Source organism: Emys orbicularis, chromosome 8 (genome assembly GCF_028017835.1).
Source record: "Emys orbicularis isolate rEmyOrb1 chromosome 8, rEmyOrb1.hap1, whole genome shotgun sequence".
NCBI lineage: Eukaryota > Metazoa > Chordata > Testudines > Emydidae > Emys > Emys orbicularis.
The window spans coordinates 62992947-63013383 of record NC_088690.1 but is presented as its reverse complement, the minus strand read 5'-3'; the positions used below and the strand labels follow the sequence as shown (position 1 = coordinate 63013383).

The 20437-nt window shown below is 49.8% G+C and overlaps 1 protein-coding gene across 1 annotated transcript in view; it reads left to right on the top strand.

Annotated features, from left to right (window-relative positions):
- The first annotated feature begins 224 nt into the window (after positions 1 to 224).
- UCK2 (uridine-cytidine kinase 2) overlaps positions 225 to 20437 on the top strand; it is a 36256-nt gene continuing 16043 nt past the window's right edge. Inside the window, exons 1-6 of the mRNA XM_065409535.1 lie at positions 225 to 369; positions 6285 to 6445; positions 7189 to 7333; positions 16972 to 17131; positions 18300 to 18396; positions 19165 to 19307. Coding sequence (XP_065265607.1) covers positions 6405 to 6445; positions 7189 to 7333; positions 16972 to 17131; positions 18300 to 18396; positions 19165 to 19307 — 586 coding nt within the window. The 5' untranslated portion in view covers positions 225 to 369; positions 6285 to 6404. The remainder of the gene's footprint in view (positions 370 to 6284; positions 6446 to 7188; positions 7334 to 16971; positions 17132 to 18299; positions 18397 to 19164; positions 19308 to 20437) is intronic.

Genomic DNA, 20437 nt, shown 5'->3' with positions numbered 1-20437 from the left:
GCGTGCCTAGCGCCAGGCTGGTCTGAGTGCCCGGTCGGGCCGCGGCTTCCCCCTCAGCCTGTGGGGGTGCGGAGCCGGGCCCAGCTCGCAGCGGTGTTGCGAGCCCCGCCCTGCGCCCGCGACGTGTTATCAGCGCCAGGCCCTGGCGAGTGCCGAGCTCCTCCCCTCCCCCCCGGCCCTGCAGTAGATAAACCCCGGGCAGCCCCTCTCGCAAAGGCGGGGGTCCTCCCCAAAGCCCTGTCTGGAGGAGCCCGTCCCGCGCTGATGCCATTGTTGGCGGGTGGGTGCTTCCCGGGACCCGCCCCGCTGGCAGGCAGTGCGGAGAGCCCCCGGGCTGTCGCAACCCAGGAGAGCCCAGTGCTGCCTTAGGTACGTGCATGGCCCCCCGTCAGCTGAGCGCCTCCCAGTGTCACTAATCTCGCTTAATAGATGGGGAACCCAGGCACAGAGGGACTACGTGACTTGCACCAGGGAGCCCGTGCAAATCAGAGGTCTCCTGAGTATGGAGCAAACCATTGGCCCATGCTTCCTTCTCAAGTACTGAATGCCTTATTAGTCCCCGGATTATCGTGGGTGAAAATCAGGGAAACGTTTCCACCGTGATGCAGTCTTAGAAATAGATGATAAATATCCAGTACATAGTCCTTCAATGAGGGATTGTTGCCTACCTTACATTTTGTATTGGACAGTCTAATTTTAAGTGTCCGGAACAATGTGGCTTCCCGGACTTCTGTTAAGAGACTCCCCCAAAGTCTTTCAGCATAATTTTTCTCTTTCCTAATTTCATCCCATTACTTCTACACGTATCCCCCTTAGTTCTCTCTTAGTGGCCATGGAATAACCTTATTTCTTTATGCCTCTTCTTATGAACCAATCCCTCCAGCTCCCTAGTCATTTTTGTTGATTTCTCTAAATTTCCTCCAGTTTTGTCAATATCTTTTTGGTAATTTGTTCTTCAAAAAAATTCTTTATTTCAGGTATGATCACATTAGAGCTGTAGCTTACCTTGCTGTGAAATGATTACCCTGTGCATTTTTACTGGCCTTTCTACAGCTGTGTCCTTTTGCAAACTTGTATCTAATTTGCTTTTATCTTCTATCTTTTTTCCAAGATTTTTCTTCCTTTTAGATAGGGTTTTGGATTATTATTCCCCAGGTGCGTTAGTCTGCATTTTTTTTTAAATTGAATCTCATGTTGTTGGTTTATTTCTATATATTTACCCTCTTTAAGGGCCTGACCCAAAGGCCACTGAAGTCAGTGTCAAGGTGGATTAAGTGGGGTTTGATTCAGACCTTAGGTTCCTTTTCATTATTTTCTCTGCGATCACTGGTATTCACAGTTCCTTCCACCTCAGTGTCATCTGTGACATCATTCTCTTTACTCTCTCCTCCAGATCATTAATGAGGGTATTAAATAAGACTGGGCCCAACACTGACTTGTTAAAATCCTCCCCATAGCTCAATACATTGCTATTACCCTTTGTTTATGGTCCTTCAGCCAGTTTTCAGTCCACATGACAGAGTTCCTATTCAAGCCAATTTGAAGTAATTTCAAGAGTGATTCATAAGACAGTATCACATGCTTTAGTAAAAGTCAAATATTAGTGCATCTACTTCATCCACTAACTATGGGCTAGAGGGGTCGGCAGCCTTTCAGAAGTGGTGTGCCGAGTTTTCGTTTATTCACTCTGATTTAAGGTTTCACATGCCAATAATACATCTTAACGTTTTTAGAAGGTCTCTTTCTATAAGTCTATAATATATAACTAAACTATTGTTGTATGTAAAGTAAATAAGGTTTTTAAAATGTTTAAGAAGCTTCATTTAAAATTAAATTAAAATGCAGAGGCCCCCAGACTGGTGGCCAGGACCCGGGCAGTGTGAGTGCCACTGAAAATCAGCTCGCGTGCCGCCTTCGGCACATGTGCCATAGGTTGCCTACCCCTGGGCTAGATTGTGACTTGAAGTATGCACTAGCACAGGGGCATGAGGGGGAGACTCCCCTTTCACCCTGCAGAAACTACCTGGAACTTAAGTGTGCAAAAGTAAACAGGTGCTGTGGTGCCCGTTTACTCATTCTTTGGAGTGAGTGGGCAGAGAAGAGTAGGGAATATTGGAGCCTTGAGTCTGCCTCCCCATGTGCTGGCCAGCACATCTGAGCCAGTGAGGGCTAAGGGAGGGCTAAGGCTTCTGGCATAGGCTACCAGTAGATTACTACTCTTGTGCAAGAGGGGAACCAAGAGAAAGTGGTGCTTCCAAGAGATGTCTTGGAGTCACCTTTCCTCCTGAGGCTGCTTCTGGAGTCATGCAGTTTATGCACTGACCCTCGCCCAGGACTGTGTCATAAAGTACAATCTAGCCCTTTGGGTCTGGAGGTTCCACCACCCTTATTCATGCTGTGTGATAGGCCCACTGAAATCATTTCTACTACTTGCAGAGTCTGGTACTTCACACCATGAGTAAGGGTAGCAGAATCTGGCCCTAAATAAGGCCATGTCTACATTATGGGTGCTTTAGTGGCCTAGTGCTTGTCTACACTTGAAACAGCACAGCTGCTGTGCTTCAGTGTTGACACTACCCCCTACACCAATGGGAGGGGTTCTCTCGTCAGCATAGGTAATCAACTTCCCTGAGAGGTGGTAGGCTGGGTTGACAGAATTCTTCTGTTGACCTAGCGCTGTCTACACTAGGGTTTAAGTCGGCTTAACTACGTCGCTCAGGGTGTGGATTTTTCATATCCCTGAGGTACGTAGTTAGGTCAATGTAACTTTTTAGTGTAGACCAGGCCATACATAGCTACAGTGCCATAGCTATGCCTCGGTAACCCCATAGCATAAATGCAAACTGCAGCGATGGAAGGGATTTTTCCATCGTTGTAGGAACTCAACCTTCCTGAAAGAAGGTAGGTCGGACAACGGAAGCTTTCTTCCATCCACCTAACTGAGTCTACATTGAGGGTTAGGTGATGGGTTTTTCACATCCCTGAGCACTGTAGTTATGTTGGCCTAAGTTGTAAGCATACACCAGGCCTAATACTCTTGTGGGCTGGGCAGAACATCATTGAAACTGATGCATGAAGCAGCAGTCCTTCATTCAGAATAAATGTTAGAAACAATAGGGGCCTTAAACCAGAACACAAGCACACACATGTGAGTCTGCTCAGGACTTAGAATGATGTGGGCGGAGGGTTCTTGTTGGGTATTGTTTGGTGGAGTTATGTGTGTGGGAGAGAGAAGGGAACGGGGAGAAACACCAGAGAAGCAGAGAGAAGGCAGCAAGGAAGCTCCAGAGTCCAGACAAGCACAATGTGTGGCCCTGAAAAAAGCCTAGAAAGAGTTTTCAAGGTGGGTGCTGCCAAAAAGAATCTTGAAGCTGTGAGCAAAGCTGTTGTTTGATTCCTGCTGTGTCTGGGAAACATGACTTTGTACATTCTTTGTAAATAAACAGGATTACATCAGAGAAATACCTGACCCCATCCTAGTGGAAAAAACCTGCAGGGCCCCAATCTTTGACCAACCACTCATGTCAAAAGGGGTAACAATATTATCAAAACAAAGGCATCAAAGTTTAGGCCAGATTGTGGCCCATCCTGCAAAAGGGAGTAAGGGAGCAAAAAGTACTCCCTTGCTTCCCTGCATCAGCTTCCCATTTTCAAGGGGCTGCTATACCTTCCCTCTGCACACGTGGGCAGGAAGAGAGATGGGGAATAAGCAACCTTAGCACCACTGCTTAGTGTTGGGGGATGTATAGGTATAAAGCTGGGGCAGGGTATGTTCCCCCCCCCCCCACCTGGAGCTGAGGGGACTAGTAGGCACATTGGCCAAGATCCTCAAAGGTAATTAGATGCCTAACTCCCATTGAAATCAATTGGAATCAGGCAGTTAAATACTTAGAGGATCTCGAGTCTCGGCCATTTTGACTTCCTCAGTCACAGTCTGCTTCCTGATGTGCTCGTAGGGTAACACAATGCACGGGCCCATATGTGGGGCTTGTGCAAAGCCACAATTGACCCCTTTTGATTTGCAATATCTGTGCTTTATAACTCCAGCTGTTTATTGACAATGCTCAGGTTTTTTTCCTCTTAATATTTGTTCCATTATTCTCATAAGAATAAACATTAAATTTAAGGGATCCTTTCATTTTTTGAACACTGCTATTACATTTACTTTCATCCAGTCTTTCAGTACCTCCCCATTTGTCAAGATTTTTCAAAACTGTATAATCAATTCATTTGCTGATCCCATTAATACTCAACAATGCAGATAATCAAGACTGGCTGATATTTTATGATTGAATTTTATAAATATTCCATTACCTGCTCTTTATCGTTAGTCTTCATGGGTCTTCCTTCCGCTCTTCATTACTGCACATGTGGGAAGGTGCACTATGAGCCATCCTATGAAATCTAAGATACTGCTAAAGGGAGGATACTGGACTTGTTGACTCACTTAAGGTTGATCCAAAACTCATTGAAGTCAATGGAAAAACTGGTTGACTTCAATGATCTTTGGATCAGACTTGTAGAGAGGTTAGACACATGGGTATAAAACAACAAAATGAGATTCAGATTGGAGAAATGCAACCTAATACACCTGGGGAAAAATAATCCAAAATAACAATCTTTAATGGGACGGAGAAGCATAAAAATCAATTTGTGACAGATATTGCAACTGCATGCAGTATCTTTGGGGACCATATTGTATTACAGCTTATGTATTACTGTGGGCCAGGGATTGTATACACCTACCGCAGATAGGTTACCATGACTCCTTCAGGAACCGAAAACAATGGGGGGTATTAAGATGAATCACTCAGATTGTAACATCTCCAAAGAGGTAGCACCCCTGGGGGAGGCTTGCATATATGGTCCAGAGACCAATAGACAAAGAAGGGGCTTTTGGTATGAAAAGGCTGCATTTAAACTGACTCAGGGCCTTCTTTCTGATCCAGCAAACAGACAGGACCTTCTGTCTGACAGGGGCCCAAACCTTGTGGAAGGGTGGGAAAGACTTTGGCTGACTAGGGTCCCATAAGACTTACAGGTGAGCTTTGGTAAGCTTTTAGCCTGTGTATAGGAAATTGTATTGTTTTTTATATGTAGCACAAACTGGTACCTGAACTTGATTCACTTGCATTTTACCATTCTGGACTGTTTTTGAAAGTTGAAGTAGTGTCTTGCCTAGCATCTCCATTACAAAGAGTTTAGTCCTAGATCCTCTAGGTATTTAGGCACCTAACTTCCATTGATTTCAATGGGAGTTAGGTACCTAAATACCGTTGAGGATTTGGATCTTAGTTCTTGGGGAAAGACAATATATATATATATTTTCTATGAAAGAAGGAGCTCTTGTTATACTGGGCAGGTCTACACTTAAAACGCTGCAGCTACTATACCAACAGGACAGCTTCTCCCATCCGTGTAGTTGATCCACCTCCGCAATAGGTGGTAGCTATGTCGATGGGAGAAGCCCTCCCATCGACATAGCGCTGTCTACATCAGGGGTTAGGTAGGCATCACTGCATTGCTCAGGGGTGTGGATTTTTCACACTCCTGAGCGACGTAGTTATACCAATGTAAGTTTGTAGTGAAGACCTGGCCTTGCTTACATACAACTTTTTTAAGACAAAGGGGGACACTGAAAGATAACTTTAGGCTGGGATAGAGCCTTTATTCTGATATGCCATAGGTAATATTTCTGTATTTTGTAACATAAGCTTTGTGCTGGCTTGGCCTAGTTTTTCATAGTATCCTAACAAGACAGGATCCTATCTTTTTATTCATGGTTTTCTCAATTTCTTTTATATGCCAAAAAATCCCTGCTTTTAAGACAGGGATTGGACTGTGGATACTAATAGGTGAGGAAGTTCAATGATGGGCATCTGGGAGAGAAACTGAACTCTGACCGTAGAGAAGGTAGAATTTGGTGCAGGTCTGTGTGGGCACAAGGAGAGCAAAATGACCTGAAGATACTGGACATAGTTACAGAGATGGCTACAATGGGGGAAATGGAGCTAAGACTCAGATCCTCAAATGTATTTAGGTGCCTAATTTCCATTGAAAGCAATGGAAATTAGGCTCTTAAATACCTTTGAGGATCTGGGCCTAAATAATGCCCGGAGCACTGAAGTGCTGTAGCACTGTTGTATTGTTTGTTACAAACTTTTGATGGTTCCTTGTGCCTGGCACTATGCCCCCAATCACAGCTTTAAAGTTGGTATGGGGTCATGGGAATCCCATTGGAAATCACCATTGCAGGAATCTCTCATTTGTTTCTCTGCCTATAGAACTTCCTTACTTGGCACTAGCAGAAGTAGAGCACAACTGGTGCTGAGGTGGGACCCTCTGACATTACAAGAAACACTCTGCAGGGATGTGGGGACAGGAGAGATGGCACTGATGAACAGATGACTCCAGTTCCTCTCAGTGCTTCCTTCTCTCACAATTCGTATCCTGAGTGGTCAGTGCTGGAATTTGGGTCCTGATCGTGCTTAAGTTTATTCATGTGTGTAAAGTTAAGTGCATACATTATGCACATAAGTGCTTGGATCAGGGCTGTGGGGGGGATAGGGTGATGAACCTAGGATGGATGACATTTGAGTTCCCATAATGAGTAATACTGTGGTTCAACCCAAGTAGCATTCCAGTGGAGGCTGATTTGAATCTCTGGAAATGGCTTGGGGAAATTCATAGCTAAAAGGGCTGCTCTGAACTGATTTAGGGTAAAGAGAATGAATTTGTCAAATGCATTCAGTGTAAAATCAGGGTGTCCTCCCTGGGCAGCCTCCCCTGGAAATGAAAGGGGCCCAGCCCTGGGGTGGAGTGAGCGAAGTAGGATATTTGGAAGATTTAGAGCCAGAGGCATAACACAACTCACAGTGCGGTCAATCTGGAGCAGAGGGCCTCGGTGCTAGAGAGAGTTAACTGAGCACAGGTGTTGTAGGAGGCGTTTCTGGACACGTTTCGCTTTGTCCTCCGGCCTCAGCAACAGCTGGAGGCGGCAGTGGGTGGAAGGGGGATGGATGCTGGGTCTCTGCGGCTCCAGAGCCCCAGCCAGTTTGCAAACCCAAGCATCAGCCCGGGTGGTGGGAGCATGTGCAGCTGTAGCAGGCACCTGGCAGGGAGCCGCACGCTGGGGATGTGAACCAGGCGGGGAGGAAGGCCTTTCCTTGACTCATCAGATAAATCCAGCCCCCCAAGGCGCCTGGTGAGCCGGAGACTGAGCAGCGGCAGCAGCATGGCAGGGGATAGTGAGCAGAGCCTGCAGGAGCACGAGCAGCCTGGCGGTGGGGAGCCCTTCCTGATCGGGGTCAGCGGCGGCACAGCCAGCGGCAAGGTGAGCGGGGGAGCGCGGAGCCGGGGGTGGCTGGTCCCCGCGTGGGTGCATGGGGAGCCCAGCGCAGCGGACACATGGCCGCGGTTTGTGCTGGCGGCGGCTGGGTGCTAGCCGAGACCCTGCTGGAGAGCCCCCAGCCCCCTCCGGGCTGTAAGAACACGTGTGCGCGGGGAAGGGGGGGCGTGTTGTTGCCGCGATGGGGTGCGGCTCCTAGCGAGGCGTTGGGTGGGAGGGAGGCCGCCCGGGTCCCCCTCCTGCACTGCTCCGGCGGGCTGCGGGGAGGCAGGGCGGCTGCTGACTGACAGCGCGGCTTCGTAACACATTGTCTGGTCGCAGCCAGGCCGCCTGCCCTGGGGAGCGAGCTCGGCTCTGCTGTGTGGGTGCCTCCGCTTTCCGCAAAGCGGCTGCTTCCTGCCGTGTGTTCTCTCTCTGCCAGACACAAAGGCCTGATCCCCGGGCAGGTGGCACTCAGCGGCTTTGGCGGGCGCCCTCCTGATTGACACCCCTGCCACTCAGCTCCGGCCCCAGGGGGAGCAGGTGTCTGTGTGGCAGTTGTGCCGGGGTGGGGGATCGACACAGATGGGTCCTGCTGGCTTTTGTGATCCTGTAAACATCTCTCTAAACGGTTACCCCGTTTCTAACTCCTTCAACCTCCTTGCTCCTTCTCTCCCCCCCCCCCCCTTTCTGCCTTGGTGGTGACGCTGCTCCGTGCCGGGCTGACTCAGTGCTGCACGCATGGCTCGGCTGAATGGGGGTCAGATAAGTGTCTTGTTCCCCAGTCCCTCCTGGGGCTGCCCAGCTTCCCCTCCTCTGACTCTGATCGAAGCTACGTAATGTGGCGGAATCACTGGGGTTCCGTCAGCCTGCCTGGAAGCAGGCGAATAGATGCTGTTGTGAGAGAGCTTGGAAGTGGCAGTCGTGCCATTGTGTTAACTGCTCCTACTGGAGATGCACCTGCGCTCCTAGACTGGGGAGAAAGAAAATATAAACTAGAGGCACAGACAACTCTCTTATCAGAGGGTAGAGTTGAAAAAATAGTAGCTGTTGAATATAACTTGAGTAGTATTTTTACCATGACTAAACTTGTCCACTTTTAATAAAGTGAGATAAGAGCAGCTATTCCGAACTGTTTTCTTTATTCATTATTAATGAAGTTCCCCAGACCCCCAGTTGTCTATGCCCATGCGTACAAGCACTCCTAGAAAAGCTGGTCCTAGGATTTTATACCTGTCTCTTAGAGAAAGGAGCTTAGATCCTCACTTTCTTCTCCACACTAATATTAAACTTGTCAGTGTAATCAGTAAGAGCATAACAGCTTTAAAGCAACACCAGTTTCATTCTGTCAACAGACACCCCCCCCCCCCCGACTTGACTCGTGCTCTGGCCCTGTTTAGCTCAGTGCAGGACTGGAGCTGTAATTATTGCACACTAGTTTTTATGTGTGTGACTCTGTCTGTGTACTACGCCATCCCCAGAGTCCTCTGGTAACTTTAGTGGTTTTACAATTGTGCTTTCCTTTAATGTATTTAATGTGTATGAAAGATTCAGACAAATAGGGGAAACAGTGAAACTGGCTATACACAGACAATAACATGGATGGAGGAGGGAAAGGACAAATATTTGCCCCTCTCTAATCCCTTACTGTTCCAGTAATCTGAAGTGTTGCTTAGAATGATAGTGAGTAACAGATTATTTTTCAGAAAGATGTGTGTCTGATGGGAGGGCATGGGGGTGTTTTGTTGACCCAGATTGGTAGCAGGTGTTGGAATCCTACTGGGAGATGCTGACTCATAATGGCAGATGTGACTCTCTAACTCCACCCTGGGTGTAAGGCAGTGTAGGAGAGTTCCTCTGGACACAGAACTGGGGCTAGGGGAAAACTCTAGGAACTGCCAAGCTCTAGGGAGTTAGCTTGGGCTGAGGTTTATGGTGAGTTTGTTGTTTGAATTACCAGTAGAGGCAAACCCTGGCAAAGGGTTGCTCTATGTACATTTTGTCTTTCTGTTCAGAGGGGGGATGGAATTTCCTCCAGCATATGGTGTCCATTTAAAAAGTATTCCAGGTGAACACGCTCATGTTCATAGGTGGGAGTGCACCTGAGATCTTCTTCATTACGGGGAGCACTAAATGCCTGGCTGCAGCCGGAGGAGCATAGGGCTATGTGCACTCAGTTTTTTCTAAAGATGACTTTAAAAAAAAAACAAACCCAAAAAACACCAGGCCTTCACTGCAGTGATGGGGGTGGCCTTTATCTGTTCTCTCGCTTGTTGAAAACACACATGTGCCTGCTCCCCAATGAAAAAATCCCCATAGAAGGTGGAGAGTGTGTGTGGAAATCTCTATCTGGGAACCAACGCTGAATTGTTCTTACACTAAGTTTTCTGGTGACTCAAGTATTCTGGGCTCATGTGAGGCCTTTTGTGCGTGGGCCTAACTCTGTATAGCTGTCTCAGTAACATTGTGTCTGTCGCTGCTGAAATGCTGTCTCGGAGCAGTTTATTGAACCCACAAGGTAAGGCCAGGGATTACAGTCCAATAGGGCACAGTTGTTCTCCGCTTCAAAGTGAAACATGCTTAGCAGCAGTAGTAGGCTCTCCTGTAAAACAGGGAAGAGGTTCTTTATTGTCAGGGTGGTGTACTGATGGCTTTTCCTTTCTCAGCTTTGATTTCCCCTCTGCAATGATTGCTTGCTGCCAAAACACACACACTGTGCAATGCTGCCCTTTAAAAGGAACTCAACAGATCAGTGCAAACTTCATAGCCAGCTCTCTTGTAGTCCATTCTTAACTTGCTATGCTCAAGCAGAAGCAGCAGGAAGAGATTATTGGTGCTTGTGCTTCTAGTATCCCAAACTGGTGTATTATAGTTTAATGTGGCTCGTGATGCAGCAAAGCGAGAACGTACTTGGTGGCAGAGGTAAGGCAAGGTGTGTATGCAGCTGTGACAACAGGGATCTGCCCAGCTGGTTCCTGGCAAGGCCTCCCATTTTTGTTGATAGTCTTGATTGCTATAATAGAAGGCAAATGGGTCCTTGGAAGAACAAAGAATGCTGTACATCATATGGTGATATGCACCACACTGAGCCCAGGCAAGGGATTCCCTGCAGCAGGGCAAGTAAACTTTCCTGAATGTCCTGTGGCTAGCAGTATGGCTGACTATCAGTTCTTAAGGTCCACATGTGCTGGCACTGGTTAGAAGCAGAGAGGATTGTGGCAGTGGGGAGACAGATATATTTTCCTATTCCAAAGCTGCAAATCCATCTAACTCTCAGCAAAACTGTGGACTGTTGCAACACACTCAGTTGACAACACACCAGAGTGAAGATAACAGGGGATGCTTTCCTCGCAAGGCGCGCATGCAAAAAAGCCCGCCCTGCCGCTGTTGAGTCAGAGATGGGTAAAACTCTTGCTGGTGGCCACACTGACACTTTTTTCCTAAAATACTTAATTAACTTTAGGAGAAACAAATAAATATGCATGTATATACATCCAGATAATTGTAATTTATTTAGGTAGGGTTTTTTTGCAGACTCGATAATAAAAATAATGCTGTGAAAAGTGATATTTGTATGTTTGTTAATATCACTTTTTATAGTAAGTCCTGGCAAGCTAAGACCTGGATGGAGGGGTGGGGGGTGAGGCAGCAGAGGCCAGGGAGGATGGATGGAGGGGTGAGGCAGCAGAGGCCAGGGGCAATGGATGGGGGGCCCTGCCACTGCATGGTCAGAGGTGTGGGTTGGTGCCTGGGGCTGGGGATCAGCACCCTGGGCCAGCAGCTACTGGAACCCAGAGTTCGTGCCTGCAGTTGCGTGGCTAGGGCCAGGGATTGGCATCCAATGCCACGCAGCTGGGTGTTGGCACCCAGAGGCAGCACCTGCTGCTGTGTGACCGGGGCTGAGGGTCGGCACCCAGGGTTGGCGCCTGGGGTCTGTGCCAGCTGCTGCTGAACAGCCAGGGCTAGGAGTCTGTCCTGGGCCAGCACCCGCCAAAGCCTGCTGCTGCACGACCAGGACTGGAGGTCGGTGTCTAAGGCCAGCACCTGCCAGAGCCTGGGGTTGGCGCCTGCTGCTGCGTGACCGGGGCTGGGGATCTGCACTCAGGGCTGGTGTCTGGGGATGGGTGCCCAGGGCCAGCACCTGCCGGAACCCAGGGTCGACAGCCAGGGCTGGGGGTCAGAGCGCACGGCCAGGGATTGGCTGATGCTGAGTTTGGGGTTGAGGTCTGTGCCTGCTGCCCCAGGGCTAGGGGTCGGCATCCAGAGACAGCACCCGCCAGAGCCCAAGTCCAGCGCTGGGTATCTGCACCCAAGGCTGGCAGCCTCTGGAGCTCAAGGTCAGCGCCTGGAGCCGGCACCCAGAGTCAGTGACTAGGGCTGGGGGTCAGAGTGCACAGACAGGGATCAGTGCCTGGGGCCAGTGGCTGCTGGTGGGATTAGGGGTCAGCACCACATGGCCAGAGCCAGGGATTGGAGCCTGCTGCTGCGTGGCTAGGGCTTGGAGTCTGAAGCCCCAGGGCTGGAGCCCTAGTTTGCAGCCAGACTCCACAAGTCTCTGCCACCCAACCACCCCAGGGCTCAAGTCTGAGCCCAATTAAGCTTAATCTGCAGCAAGGGAGATTTAGGTTAGATATTAGGAAAAACTTTCTAACTATCGGGTAGTTAAGCTCTGGAACAGGCTTCCAAGGGAGGCTGTGTAATCCCCAGCATGGGAGGTTTCTAAGAACAGGTTAGACAAACACCCTGTTAGAGAGGATCTAGGCAGACTAGGTCCTGCTTCAGCATAGAGGGCTGGACTTGATGACCTCTTGAGTCCCTTCCGGCTGGCTCAATGTCTTGTGGGGCATGATCACAGAAGTGTTGGGTTGGAAGATTTTTAGGCAGGGTTACTGGGTGGGATGGGGGAGGGGAGGGAGTGTTTGGAATGGACCGTACATTTAACTGGCTTATCCCTCTCCCCTCCAGCTGCAGAACTGGAGCCCAGCTGCCTGTGCTGAGGTCTGTACATAGATGCCACTGTTTAGAAAAGACTTTGCCAAGGAACAGCTGTCAAAATAAACGCTGGTTCTGGGGGCAGCTTGGTCCCAGGGCACTCAAGGGTTGTATGCCCCTTCTGATGAGTTTTAGGGTTTGGGCAAGATGTTACAAATATTCATTACATGCTGCAATTCCTATATTTCTGTGTGGTAGGTCAGGACTATCCCCATTGTACAGATCGGGAAACTGAGGTGTAATTTAAGACTACTCAAATATGGGTGAGTAAAATTGGGGCCCTCAACTGTGGCTTTGTTTTGCTCAGAGGTACTGAGTAGCCACAGCTTCCTGGCACATGAATCCAAATGTTGATTTTGAACGTGGCCAGCTAGCAGTGTGTGCCTTGCTGCAGTAGTTGGAGCTGGAGGGTAGCATCTGTGTCTGTCTTTCCTGGCTAGAGAGCAGGAAATCCTCGTGGATTCCTCCCCCATTGTTTCTGACAGCCCTTAAAATTCATTAAGAAAAATGAAGTAGGCTCCCGAGCCCACACTGTGCAGCCATCCCTTCTGGTGTCTGCTAGAAGCAGGCTGCTGGAAGGCAAATGCAGCTTGTATGTGCTCTGATCTTCACCCTTAAAGGGTCAGTTGAAGAGAAATGGGTGTGGGGGTGGGCCCCGCATTCCGCCCTCAATCTTCTAAACGATAATAAAGGTGGAGGCGTGGCTAGCTCAATCACAGGCCACACTTCACAACTAGTGTTTAACTTCATGCTGCTGAATGCATGGGGTGCCTAGTGAGTTGATTGCAAAGGGGGAGAATAATCCCACTAGAGGGAGAGATGGAGAGCGTGTGACCAACATGTTCCCAGAACTCCTCCACTTCCAGTGCCAGAGCATAGCTGTACAGATGGACCCTCAAAGATGCCATTCCCTATATGCCTTACCATGTTCTGTAGAAATAACAGGAGTACTTGTGGCACCTTAGAGACTAATAAATTTGTTAGTCTCTAAGGTGCCACAAGTACTCCTGTTATTTTTGCGGATACAGACTAACACGGCTGCTACTCTGAAACCATGTTCTGTAGGATCAGCAGGCCTGGCAAGAGCCAATTATTGCTTGAACTCAGAGAGGCCAGAAGTTACCGCTCAGTGTTCCTCTGTGTGACATCAATTCTCTCTCGCTTCCTGGAGTGGGGAGATAAGGAGCTTTAGCTTAACTGAGCCTGGAACTGTCTGACTCCAACTATGGGAACCCTATCTCCCCTCCCGCATCAGCTGGGCAAATAGTCTGACTACAATGGAGCTACACTGCCTGACACCAGCTGAGGCTCTGCCCCTCAGATGCCTCTGTGTGAGACAGAGGGCTAATTCACAAATGGAAAGGCCATGGGAAAGTTGCAAGAAGAACCTGAAGGGGTTGCTGGCTGATGGCTCTGCCCATAGCACATTGCTGACTCCCGACAGAGTGATTCTCAGAGTTGGAATGTCAATATTGATGGGCAGCAATCTAACTAGGAGAGAGAGAACAGGAAGAGAAGGTGGAGGGGTGATGATCTGTGTGGCAAGTGTTTATGAAAGCAGTGGGATACAGCTTGATAAGCCAGAGTGGGATGTTGAAACAGTGCTGGGGAAGGAGGCAAGGAATGGGAAAACAAAGGAGCGGTGATGGCAAGTAACTGGTGATGGTTGGAGTCAGGAAACACTCTGTCCCACAGTGTGGGATGCTTGCGGGGTCAGAGGCTCTAGTTGAATTCTGTTTTCAATGAGAGAGTCTGGATAAGTGAATATCCATTGATAAGATCTACAGGAATTAAATATCCTGCTTCTGGGTGTCAGCTGTCCATTGCAGAGGTCAGGAAGGGAAGCCACATCCCACTTATAAAGCACCATTGGCCAACAGAATCATTAAGTGAGGTGGGAGTAGGTTGCATAGCTGCCTGTGTGCTCTCTCAACCCCCAGCCCCAATTAAATTAGCTACTCTCTTACTAGATTTCTCCCCCCAAGCCTGAATTTCTTTACTTTTCATAATAAAAACACAAAACCTGAAGTTTCCCAAATGCTGCTGTTCTAGCTGAGCTCTGGGGAACTCCAGAAATTAGCTCTATCTATATACAGGGAGGCTGAGCTTCAGAAACTTAAGTGGTGACTCCTATCCTGGCTTCTTGTCAGGCCCCCTGCTGCAGAGGTGACTAGTGAATTAGAGCTCTGCAGGACAGAGGCTGGTGAGAACGGTAGCTCTGCCAGCCCCTGGACTCTGATGAGGTGAGGGCTGAGCTATCCACAGAACAGTTCAAACAGCCCACCTCTCTAGAGCTGAACCAGTTATAAGCTGTTTATCCGTTCACTCTGTACAGCTCCTGTGGCTAGAGAGTCCTCCAAGCACTGGCCCATAGTGCACTGCTCATAGCAGAAGGGGCCCATCTGGGCTTGGAGGGGGAAGGGACATGGGGCTGTCAAATCTGCTCATCTGTTCTCCAGGTGAAGGTCCCCCCTACCCACCCACCCCCACAGACTTTCCTCCCATTGGCCTCTGATGATGCCCCTGGCTTCAACTCCACCTCCTGAGCCAACAATCCAACTGTGGAACATCTGACTTAATGGAGGGGATGGGAGGGTGTAGGCTGCAGCATGGCCACGGGCATTTTTAGGGGTGTATGTTAGTGCTGAGAAGCTCCACTAATACCCCTCTTTGCTGCTTTAAAGCACTTGGAGCTGGGGATCCAACTGGCATTTCCAGCTGGCACTCCAGGGCGGGATTTCTGGCTCACAGAGTGTATAGCTGGAAGCAGGGGCATTATTTGTGGCTTAGGGATGGGAATGGAAATGGGGAGGGAGGTCCGTCTGAGGAGGAGAGAAGGGAATGTCTGCTGGCAAACTAGGAGGCTAGCTGAGTCAGTAGTGGGAGGAGTGGAGCAATAGCTCCTGATTGTTCCTCTGAGGCCCGCAAGCCAATGCAGTGTGTTGGTACATTGTGCATTAGGTACCCAGAATCCCTTGCCAACTAACTGCCTTAGGCAAGCACTAGTATGGTTATGTGGCTGCCTAAACAGGTGAAGTTTTGCAGGCATCTGCCCACTTTCTGTAACTAATCTAAGTTCAAACTGGTCAGGACTCCAGTGAGGCAGCCTGCTAGTGACACAGCCAAGTGCTGCTGTATGGGACTGAGGCCACAACTTAAAGTTAGGGGCTCCCCCCCTTTTCCCAGAGGTGCAGCTAACAGGGACTTCAGTGCATGTATGATGGGGTCCAATGCAGCTTTCCTCTCTGTCCTGTTAGTTCAGTTTTAAATCTTCAAACCTGTTTGGAGTAAAGCTGCTCCTCTCTACACCCATACTCTGCCACCTCCTTACTTTCCTCTATTCCGACGCTCCCGTGCCACTTGCCTCCCTGATGAGTCAGTTGGGAAACAGTGGTAGGGATGGAGCTGGGGATGGCTTCCACCAGCCACATGTCTGCTCCCCCAGCTGCTGGGACCCTCCCCAGACTAGCTTAATCTCCAATCCAAACAACCTGAGCTTGGGCACCCGAGAGGGTGATTTTTTCAGACATCTTCCCTACAGAGCAAGTTGGGATCCCCAGCAGCTCCTCCCTGAAACCCATCCCCAGCTCCATGGCTCTTCGTTCTGGTCTGCTCCCTCTGTTGGTGTGAAGGTGTGAGATGTCAGCCAGAGCCATGGACTGAGCTGCTCATTCAACAGCTCCCTTAGCCTCTGTGCCAAGAGGCACCAGGATGTGCTTTCTGCTGCTCCTCCGAGCCCTGCTTGCTCTCAGAGAAAGGCCCTCGTGTTTTCTGGCTGGTGCAGAATGAGCTACTTTCTATTGGGCTTTATTTAGAGTGTTAAAAACAAACTTCTGTAGAGATTTTTTCCCCCCTCCAACTTCCCCAATGAGAGCCTGATTTCTCCCCTCGCTGGCGTAACAGAATTCAGCAGGACTTCCCTGTGTGAGTGAGGGGAGAATAGAGCTTGTTGGCTTTTGTCCCACAAACACCACTCTTGGAGCCAGTTTGAGTGCAGCTCCTGAGCCTCTGCTGCTCCTTGTAGGCCTCCTCAGCTGCTCTTTAGTGAGGGCAGACCCTGAGTCACATTGGCTGTCACTGCTGCTAATGGGAACCCCGTGGGCAGCAGTGCAAGTGACCTGGATCAGGTTGGTTCATGCTGCTGCCTAGGGAAAGCTCAGAGTGGCCCCTGGAGCTACTCCTAGAATGAGAGACAAGACAGGCTGGAGGAAGAGTAGGATAGTGGAGACTCAGAGCAGCTAGGAGGTTTTGAGCTGGTTGGGAGTACAGGTCTGGGATGCAGAGAGAGAGCGTACCCCTTCTCCCTCCCAGCAGCTAGAAGGCGCAAGGGGGAATGAGAGGGCAGGTGGATTCACACCTATTAGCTAAATAAATGCGCAATAAGCCATAAAACAATGGCCTTAGAAAAGGATCCAGGGGCAGCACTCAGATGGCTTTGGGATGTCTCAAGAGAACAGATGAGCTCTCTGCTCCTTGGCTGAGGAGCAAAGCATCAGATGAGGATGGGAATGTCTCCCACCTGAGCTTGCAGCCTCCTGCTCCCTGCCACCCAAGGCAGGCTTCTCCTCAGTCTGCAAGTCTCCTGCTCAGAGTAGTCTCCATTTGCATCAGACTCTCTTCTTTCATTTTCCCCCTTGCTACATCGCCTGAAGTCATCAGTCTGTGCCAGAATCGTCCAGCTACTGGGCCAGAATGAAGTGGATTATCGCCAGAAGCAGGTGGTGATACTGAGTCAAGACAGCTTCTATCGGGTCCTTACCTCTGAGCAGAAGTCCAAGGCACTCAAGGGCCAGTTCAACTTTGACCACCCAGGTGAATGGAGCCTGATCCTTGGGAGGAGGTGTTGGGCTGTGTAGGGCTTCAGTGACACCTCTCCTGATCTGAGTCGTTCCTTTAATTCCACTGGCACAGAACCTCTTGGTAATGCCGGGGACCCAGCTTCTTGCTCCACTGCATTAATGTGGGGTGGACGGGTAGTGATGCAATGCACTGGCTTGCTTGGGACCGGCTGTCATATCCTGGTTAGGTTCCTAGTGAAGTGAACCTGGGTCTTGTCCTTATCCCAAGAGATGGCTGCACCATCCTATAACATTATTTGCACTTCTACAGCCGGTTTCATCCTGAAGATCCTAAAGCGCTCTGCAGACTCTATGCAAACCGCACCACTGAAAAGCAGCCGCCTGTGGGTTAACGTGCTCAGAGCACTGCCCAGCCAGAGGGAACACTCTGCCCAAGGAGAGTAGGGTTAAAACATCTCCTTAAAGGCTGGAATTTTAAGACTTACCCCAACTCCAAGAAAGTGCTAGTAGAGCTGACTCAGCCTTCCGCCCTTTCCAGGCAGATCACTGATTGGCATGTAATGATGGTGGGGCAGGGGAGTATCTCAAACTGGTGCTTGATTTCCCCTAAGCCCTCCCCTCCTGGAAGGTACCCTACTGAGCAGGATCTATCCCGAAAACAAACTAGGGCTAAATACAAAGGAAACCCAATTCCTGTTACTACAACAGAGATTCTTTCAACTGCTTAATGGGCTGGTGGGAAATTCCAGAACCGCCTCACCCAAAATCCAGCTGCCTTGGGCAGCGGGCTGCCTTGCTAACAGAGCCCTTTCTGTGAAGCTGTGGGAGGGAGCTGTTCAGGGATAAAAGGCTGCTCTAGTCTTTGAGGGGCTGGGGTTCGGGAGGAGATTCACTCTTTAGTCTTGGCTTTAAACAAAATCAGTACAAAGATTGTATTGATCTTCCAGGGCTGGATCCTCAGCTGGTGTAAAGCAGCATAGCCCCACTGATTTCAGTGGAGTTCTGCCTCTTTCCAACGCTGGGATCTGGCCCAATAGCACTCAGGCCTTGAGGCAGCATGAATCTGCCTGCCTGCGCTCCTCCATGTCTAGCTTAGCCGGGACTCTGTCTAGGTTGAAATACCAGGATGTATGGGGGCAGAGGTTGGCAGGCAGCCTTCATAACAGCTTGTCTCTCCTCAGATGCCTTTGACAACGAGCTCATCGTCAAAACACTCAAAGAGATCATGGAAGGGAAGACAGTCCAGATTCCTGTCTATGACTTTGTTTCCCATTCCAGGTAAGACACTACTCCTGCCTTGCTCTGCACCTGCTGCTCTGATTCGGGAGAATGGGATACAGCTCTGCCCATCCTCATTTGCAGCACCCTCCCTCCCCTGACACCCCAGGCAATGACCTCTTGAGCAGAAACTACCAATATGGGCTATTTCTGGAGAAGGTATCTTTATTTTGCCAGCTCTTGTATGCGCTGTATATCGCCCAAATGCTTGAGCTGAATAGCCCACCCCAAAAACACCCTAGGTTACAAAATCAAGCACTCAAATAAAAAAATGCCAGAATGTAGGTTATCCACTCAACCTAAACTCTGTGTTATGGTACAATCAAGTGCTATTTCCCACAGGACCTCTGCTTCATAAAGTGCTCGGGGAATGCAGCAGGGTTGCATGGCAAATGGAGCTGTTGTCTGCAGGACACCTGCCTCCTCCACTGGAGAAACTTGAAGGGATGTCTGTAAAGTTCCTGTGGGTGGGTCCCTGAGCATGATTAATTAGTTTGACTCTTGCATGCAGCAGCTGCCTGGGGGAGATAGACGTGCACATGGTGGTGGCAGCGAGGGGGAAGGTCTAGCCTGCTCCCTCCTTTCACCATGTTTTAGGGAAGAGTGTCCATAGCTTTTGGATTCCCTGGTTAAGCTTTGCCATAGTGGGATGGGGTGGAGTGGGGAAAGCTGGGTCAAGAAGCCACCAGCCCCAACACTCCTCCCATCAGGGCAGCTCTTCCTCTTGCACTGCCTCTTGTTCTGACATGCCTTTCTCGTGCATGGCAGGAAGGAGGAGACGGTGACTGTGTACCCAGCTGACGTGGTTCTCTTCGAGGGCATCCTGGCCTTCTACACCCAGGAGGTCCGGGATCTCTTCCGGATGAAGCTGTTTGTGGACACGGACGCAGACACCCGGCTGTCCCGCAGAGGTGAGGGCGCATAGCCAGGTAGAAAGATGCTACCTGGTGCATAACTGACTTGGGGAGCTTGCTTCTGTGAGACATTGAAGGCAAAGAGATTCTGAAGCAGGATTGGTCTGTTGGATCGATGGAAGGGCATCTTCTGTGACGCCTAGCTAGACAGAAATGGCAAGGGCACTTGGCCTTCATGGTCCAGGGTATTAGATCAACCCCCAGTCGGCATCAGGAAACACCTGCCCTGTATCCCAATTGGTAGTGGGTTATGTGGGTTTTATGCTTCCTGAAGCTGCTGGCTTTGGTGAGCATGAGTGACAAGATTCCAGACCAGATGTTCAGTTTTGTTGTGGCAGCTCCTCTGAGAGAGCTGTGCCTAGCTGCAGTGGCCCTACAGATTCCCGTCAGTGCAGACGGCTGGAATGCCAGTTCTCCGCCAGTCATGGGGTGCCAAAAGCAGTGGTACGGCAAAGCTGTTTAAAGACTAGTTCCAAGTCAATGCCTGTTGTGTAGGAGAGGGCATGGCGGGTGGGGATGGGCTGTGTAAGCTCAGGGAGTGACTATAGGAAGGTAGTCTCTGCAGATACTTCTCATGCTCTGGGTGGATAAGGGGCTGTCTCTAAGGGCCTGCACTAACAGTCTCTCCTTACAATATGATGGCTAATGCCACTGCATCCTGGAACTCCTCACCTGCCTAGTGCTCGTTGGGAGCAGAGGGTTTCGGGGTTGCTTCCAAAATTGATTTCCTTGGGTGCAGTGTTTTCTGGGAGCTGAAGGGCCTGCCTGGCAGGATTCCCGTGGCCCCGTCGGCTCTGGCTATGAACGCTGGCCAAGAACTGACAGTGTGGTGGGCATGGCATGGCAGTTCAGGGTTGGGAATGGGGGCACGTAGAATTTGGGAGGTGAAGGGCTTATGACACTGGATTGTCTTTCTTAGCTACCTGTAGAACTTGGGGAGTAATAGGCGTATTTAACACTAATGTATCTCCCTGGAGTCCTGTTGCCACTTCTGTCCCCAGACAACCACTGCCTCTCTGATAGTAATGTTAATGGCAGGAGCTGGCCTGCTGTGGAGGCTGGACTCTGATGGGGCAATGGAAGGACTGGGGTTGGGGGAGGTCATGTGTTTTCCAATTGGGATGAAG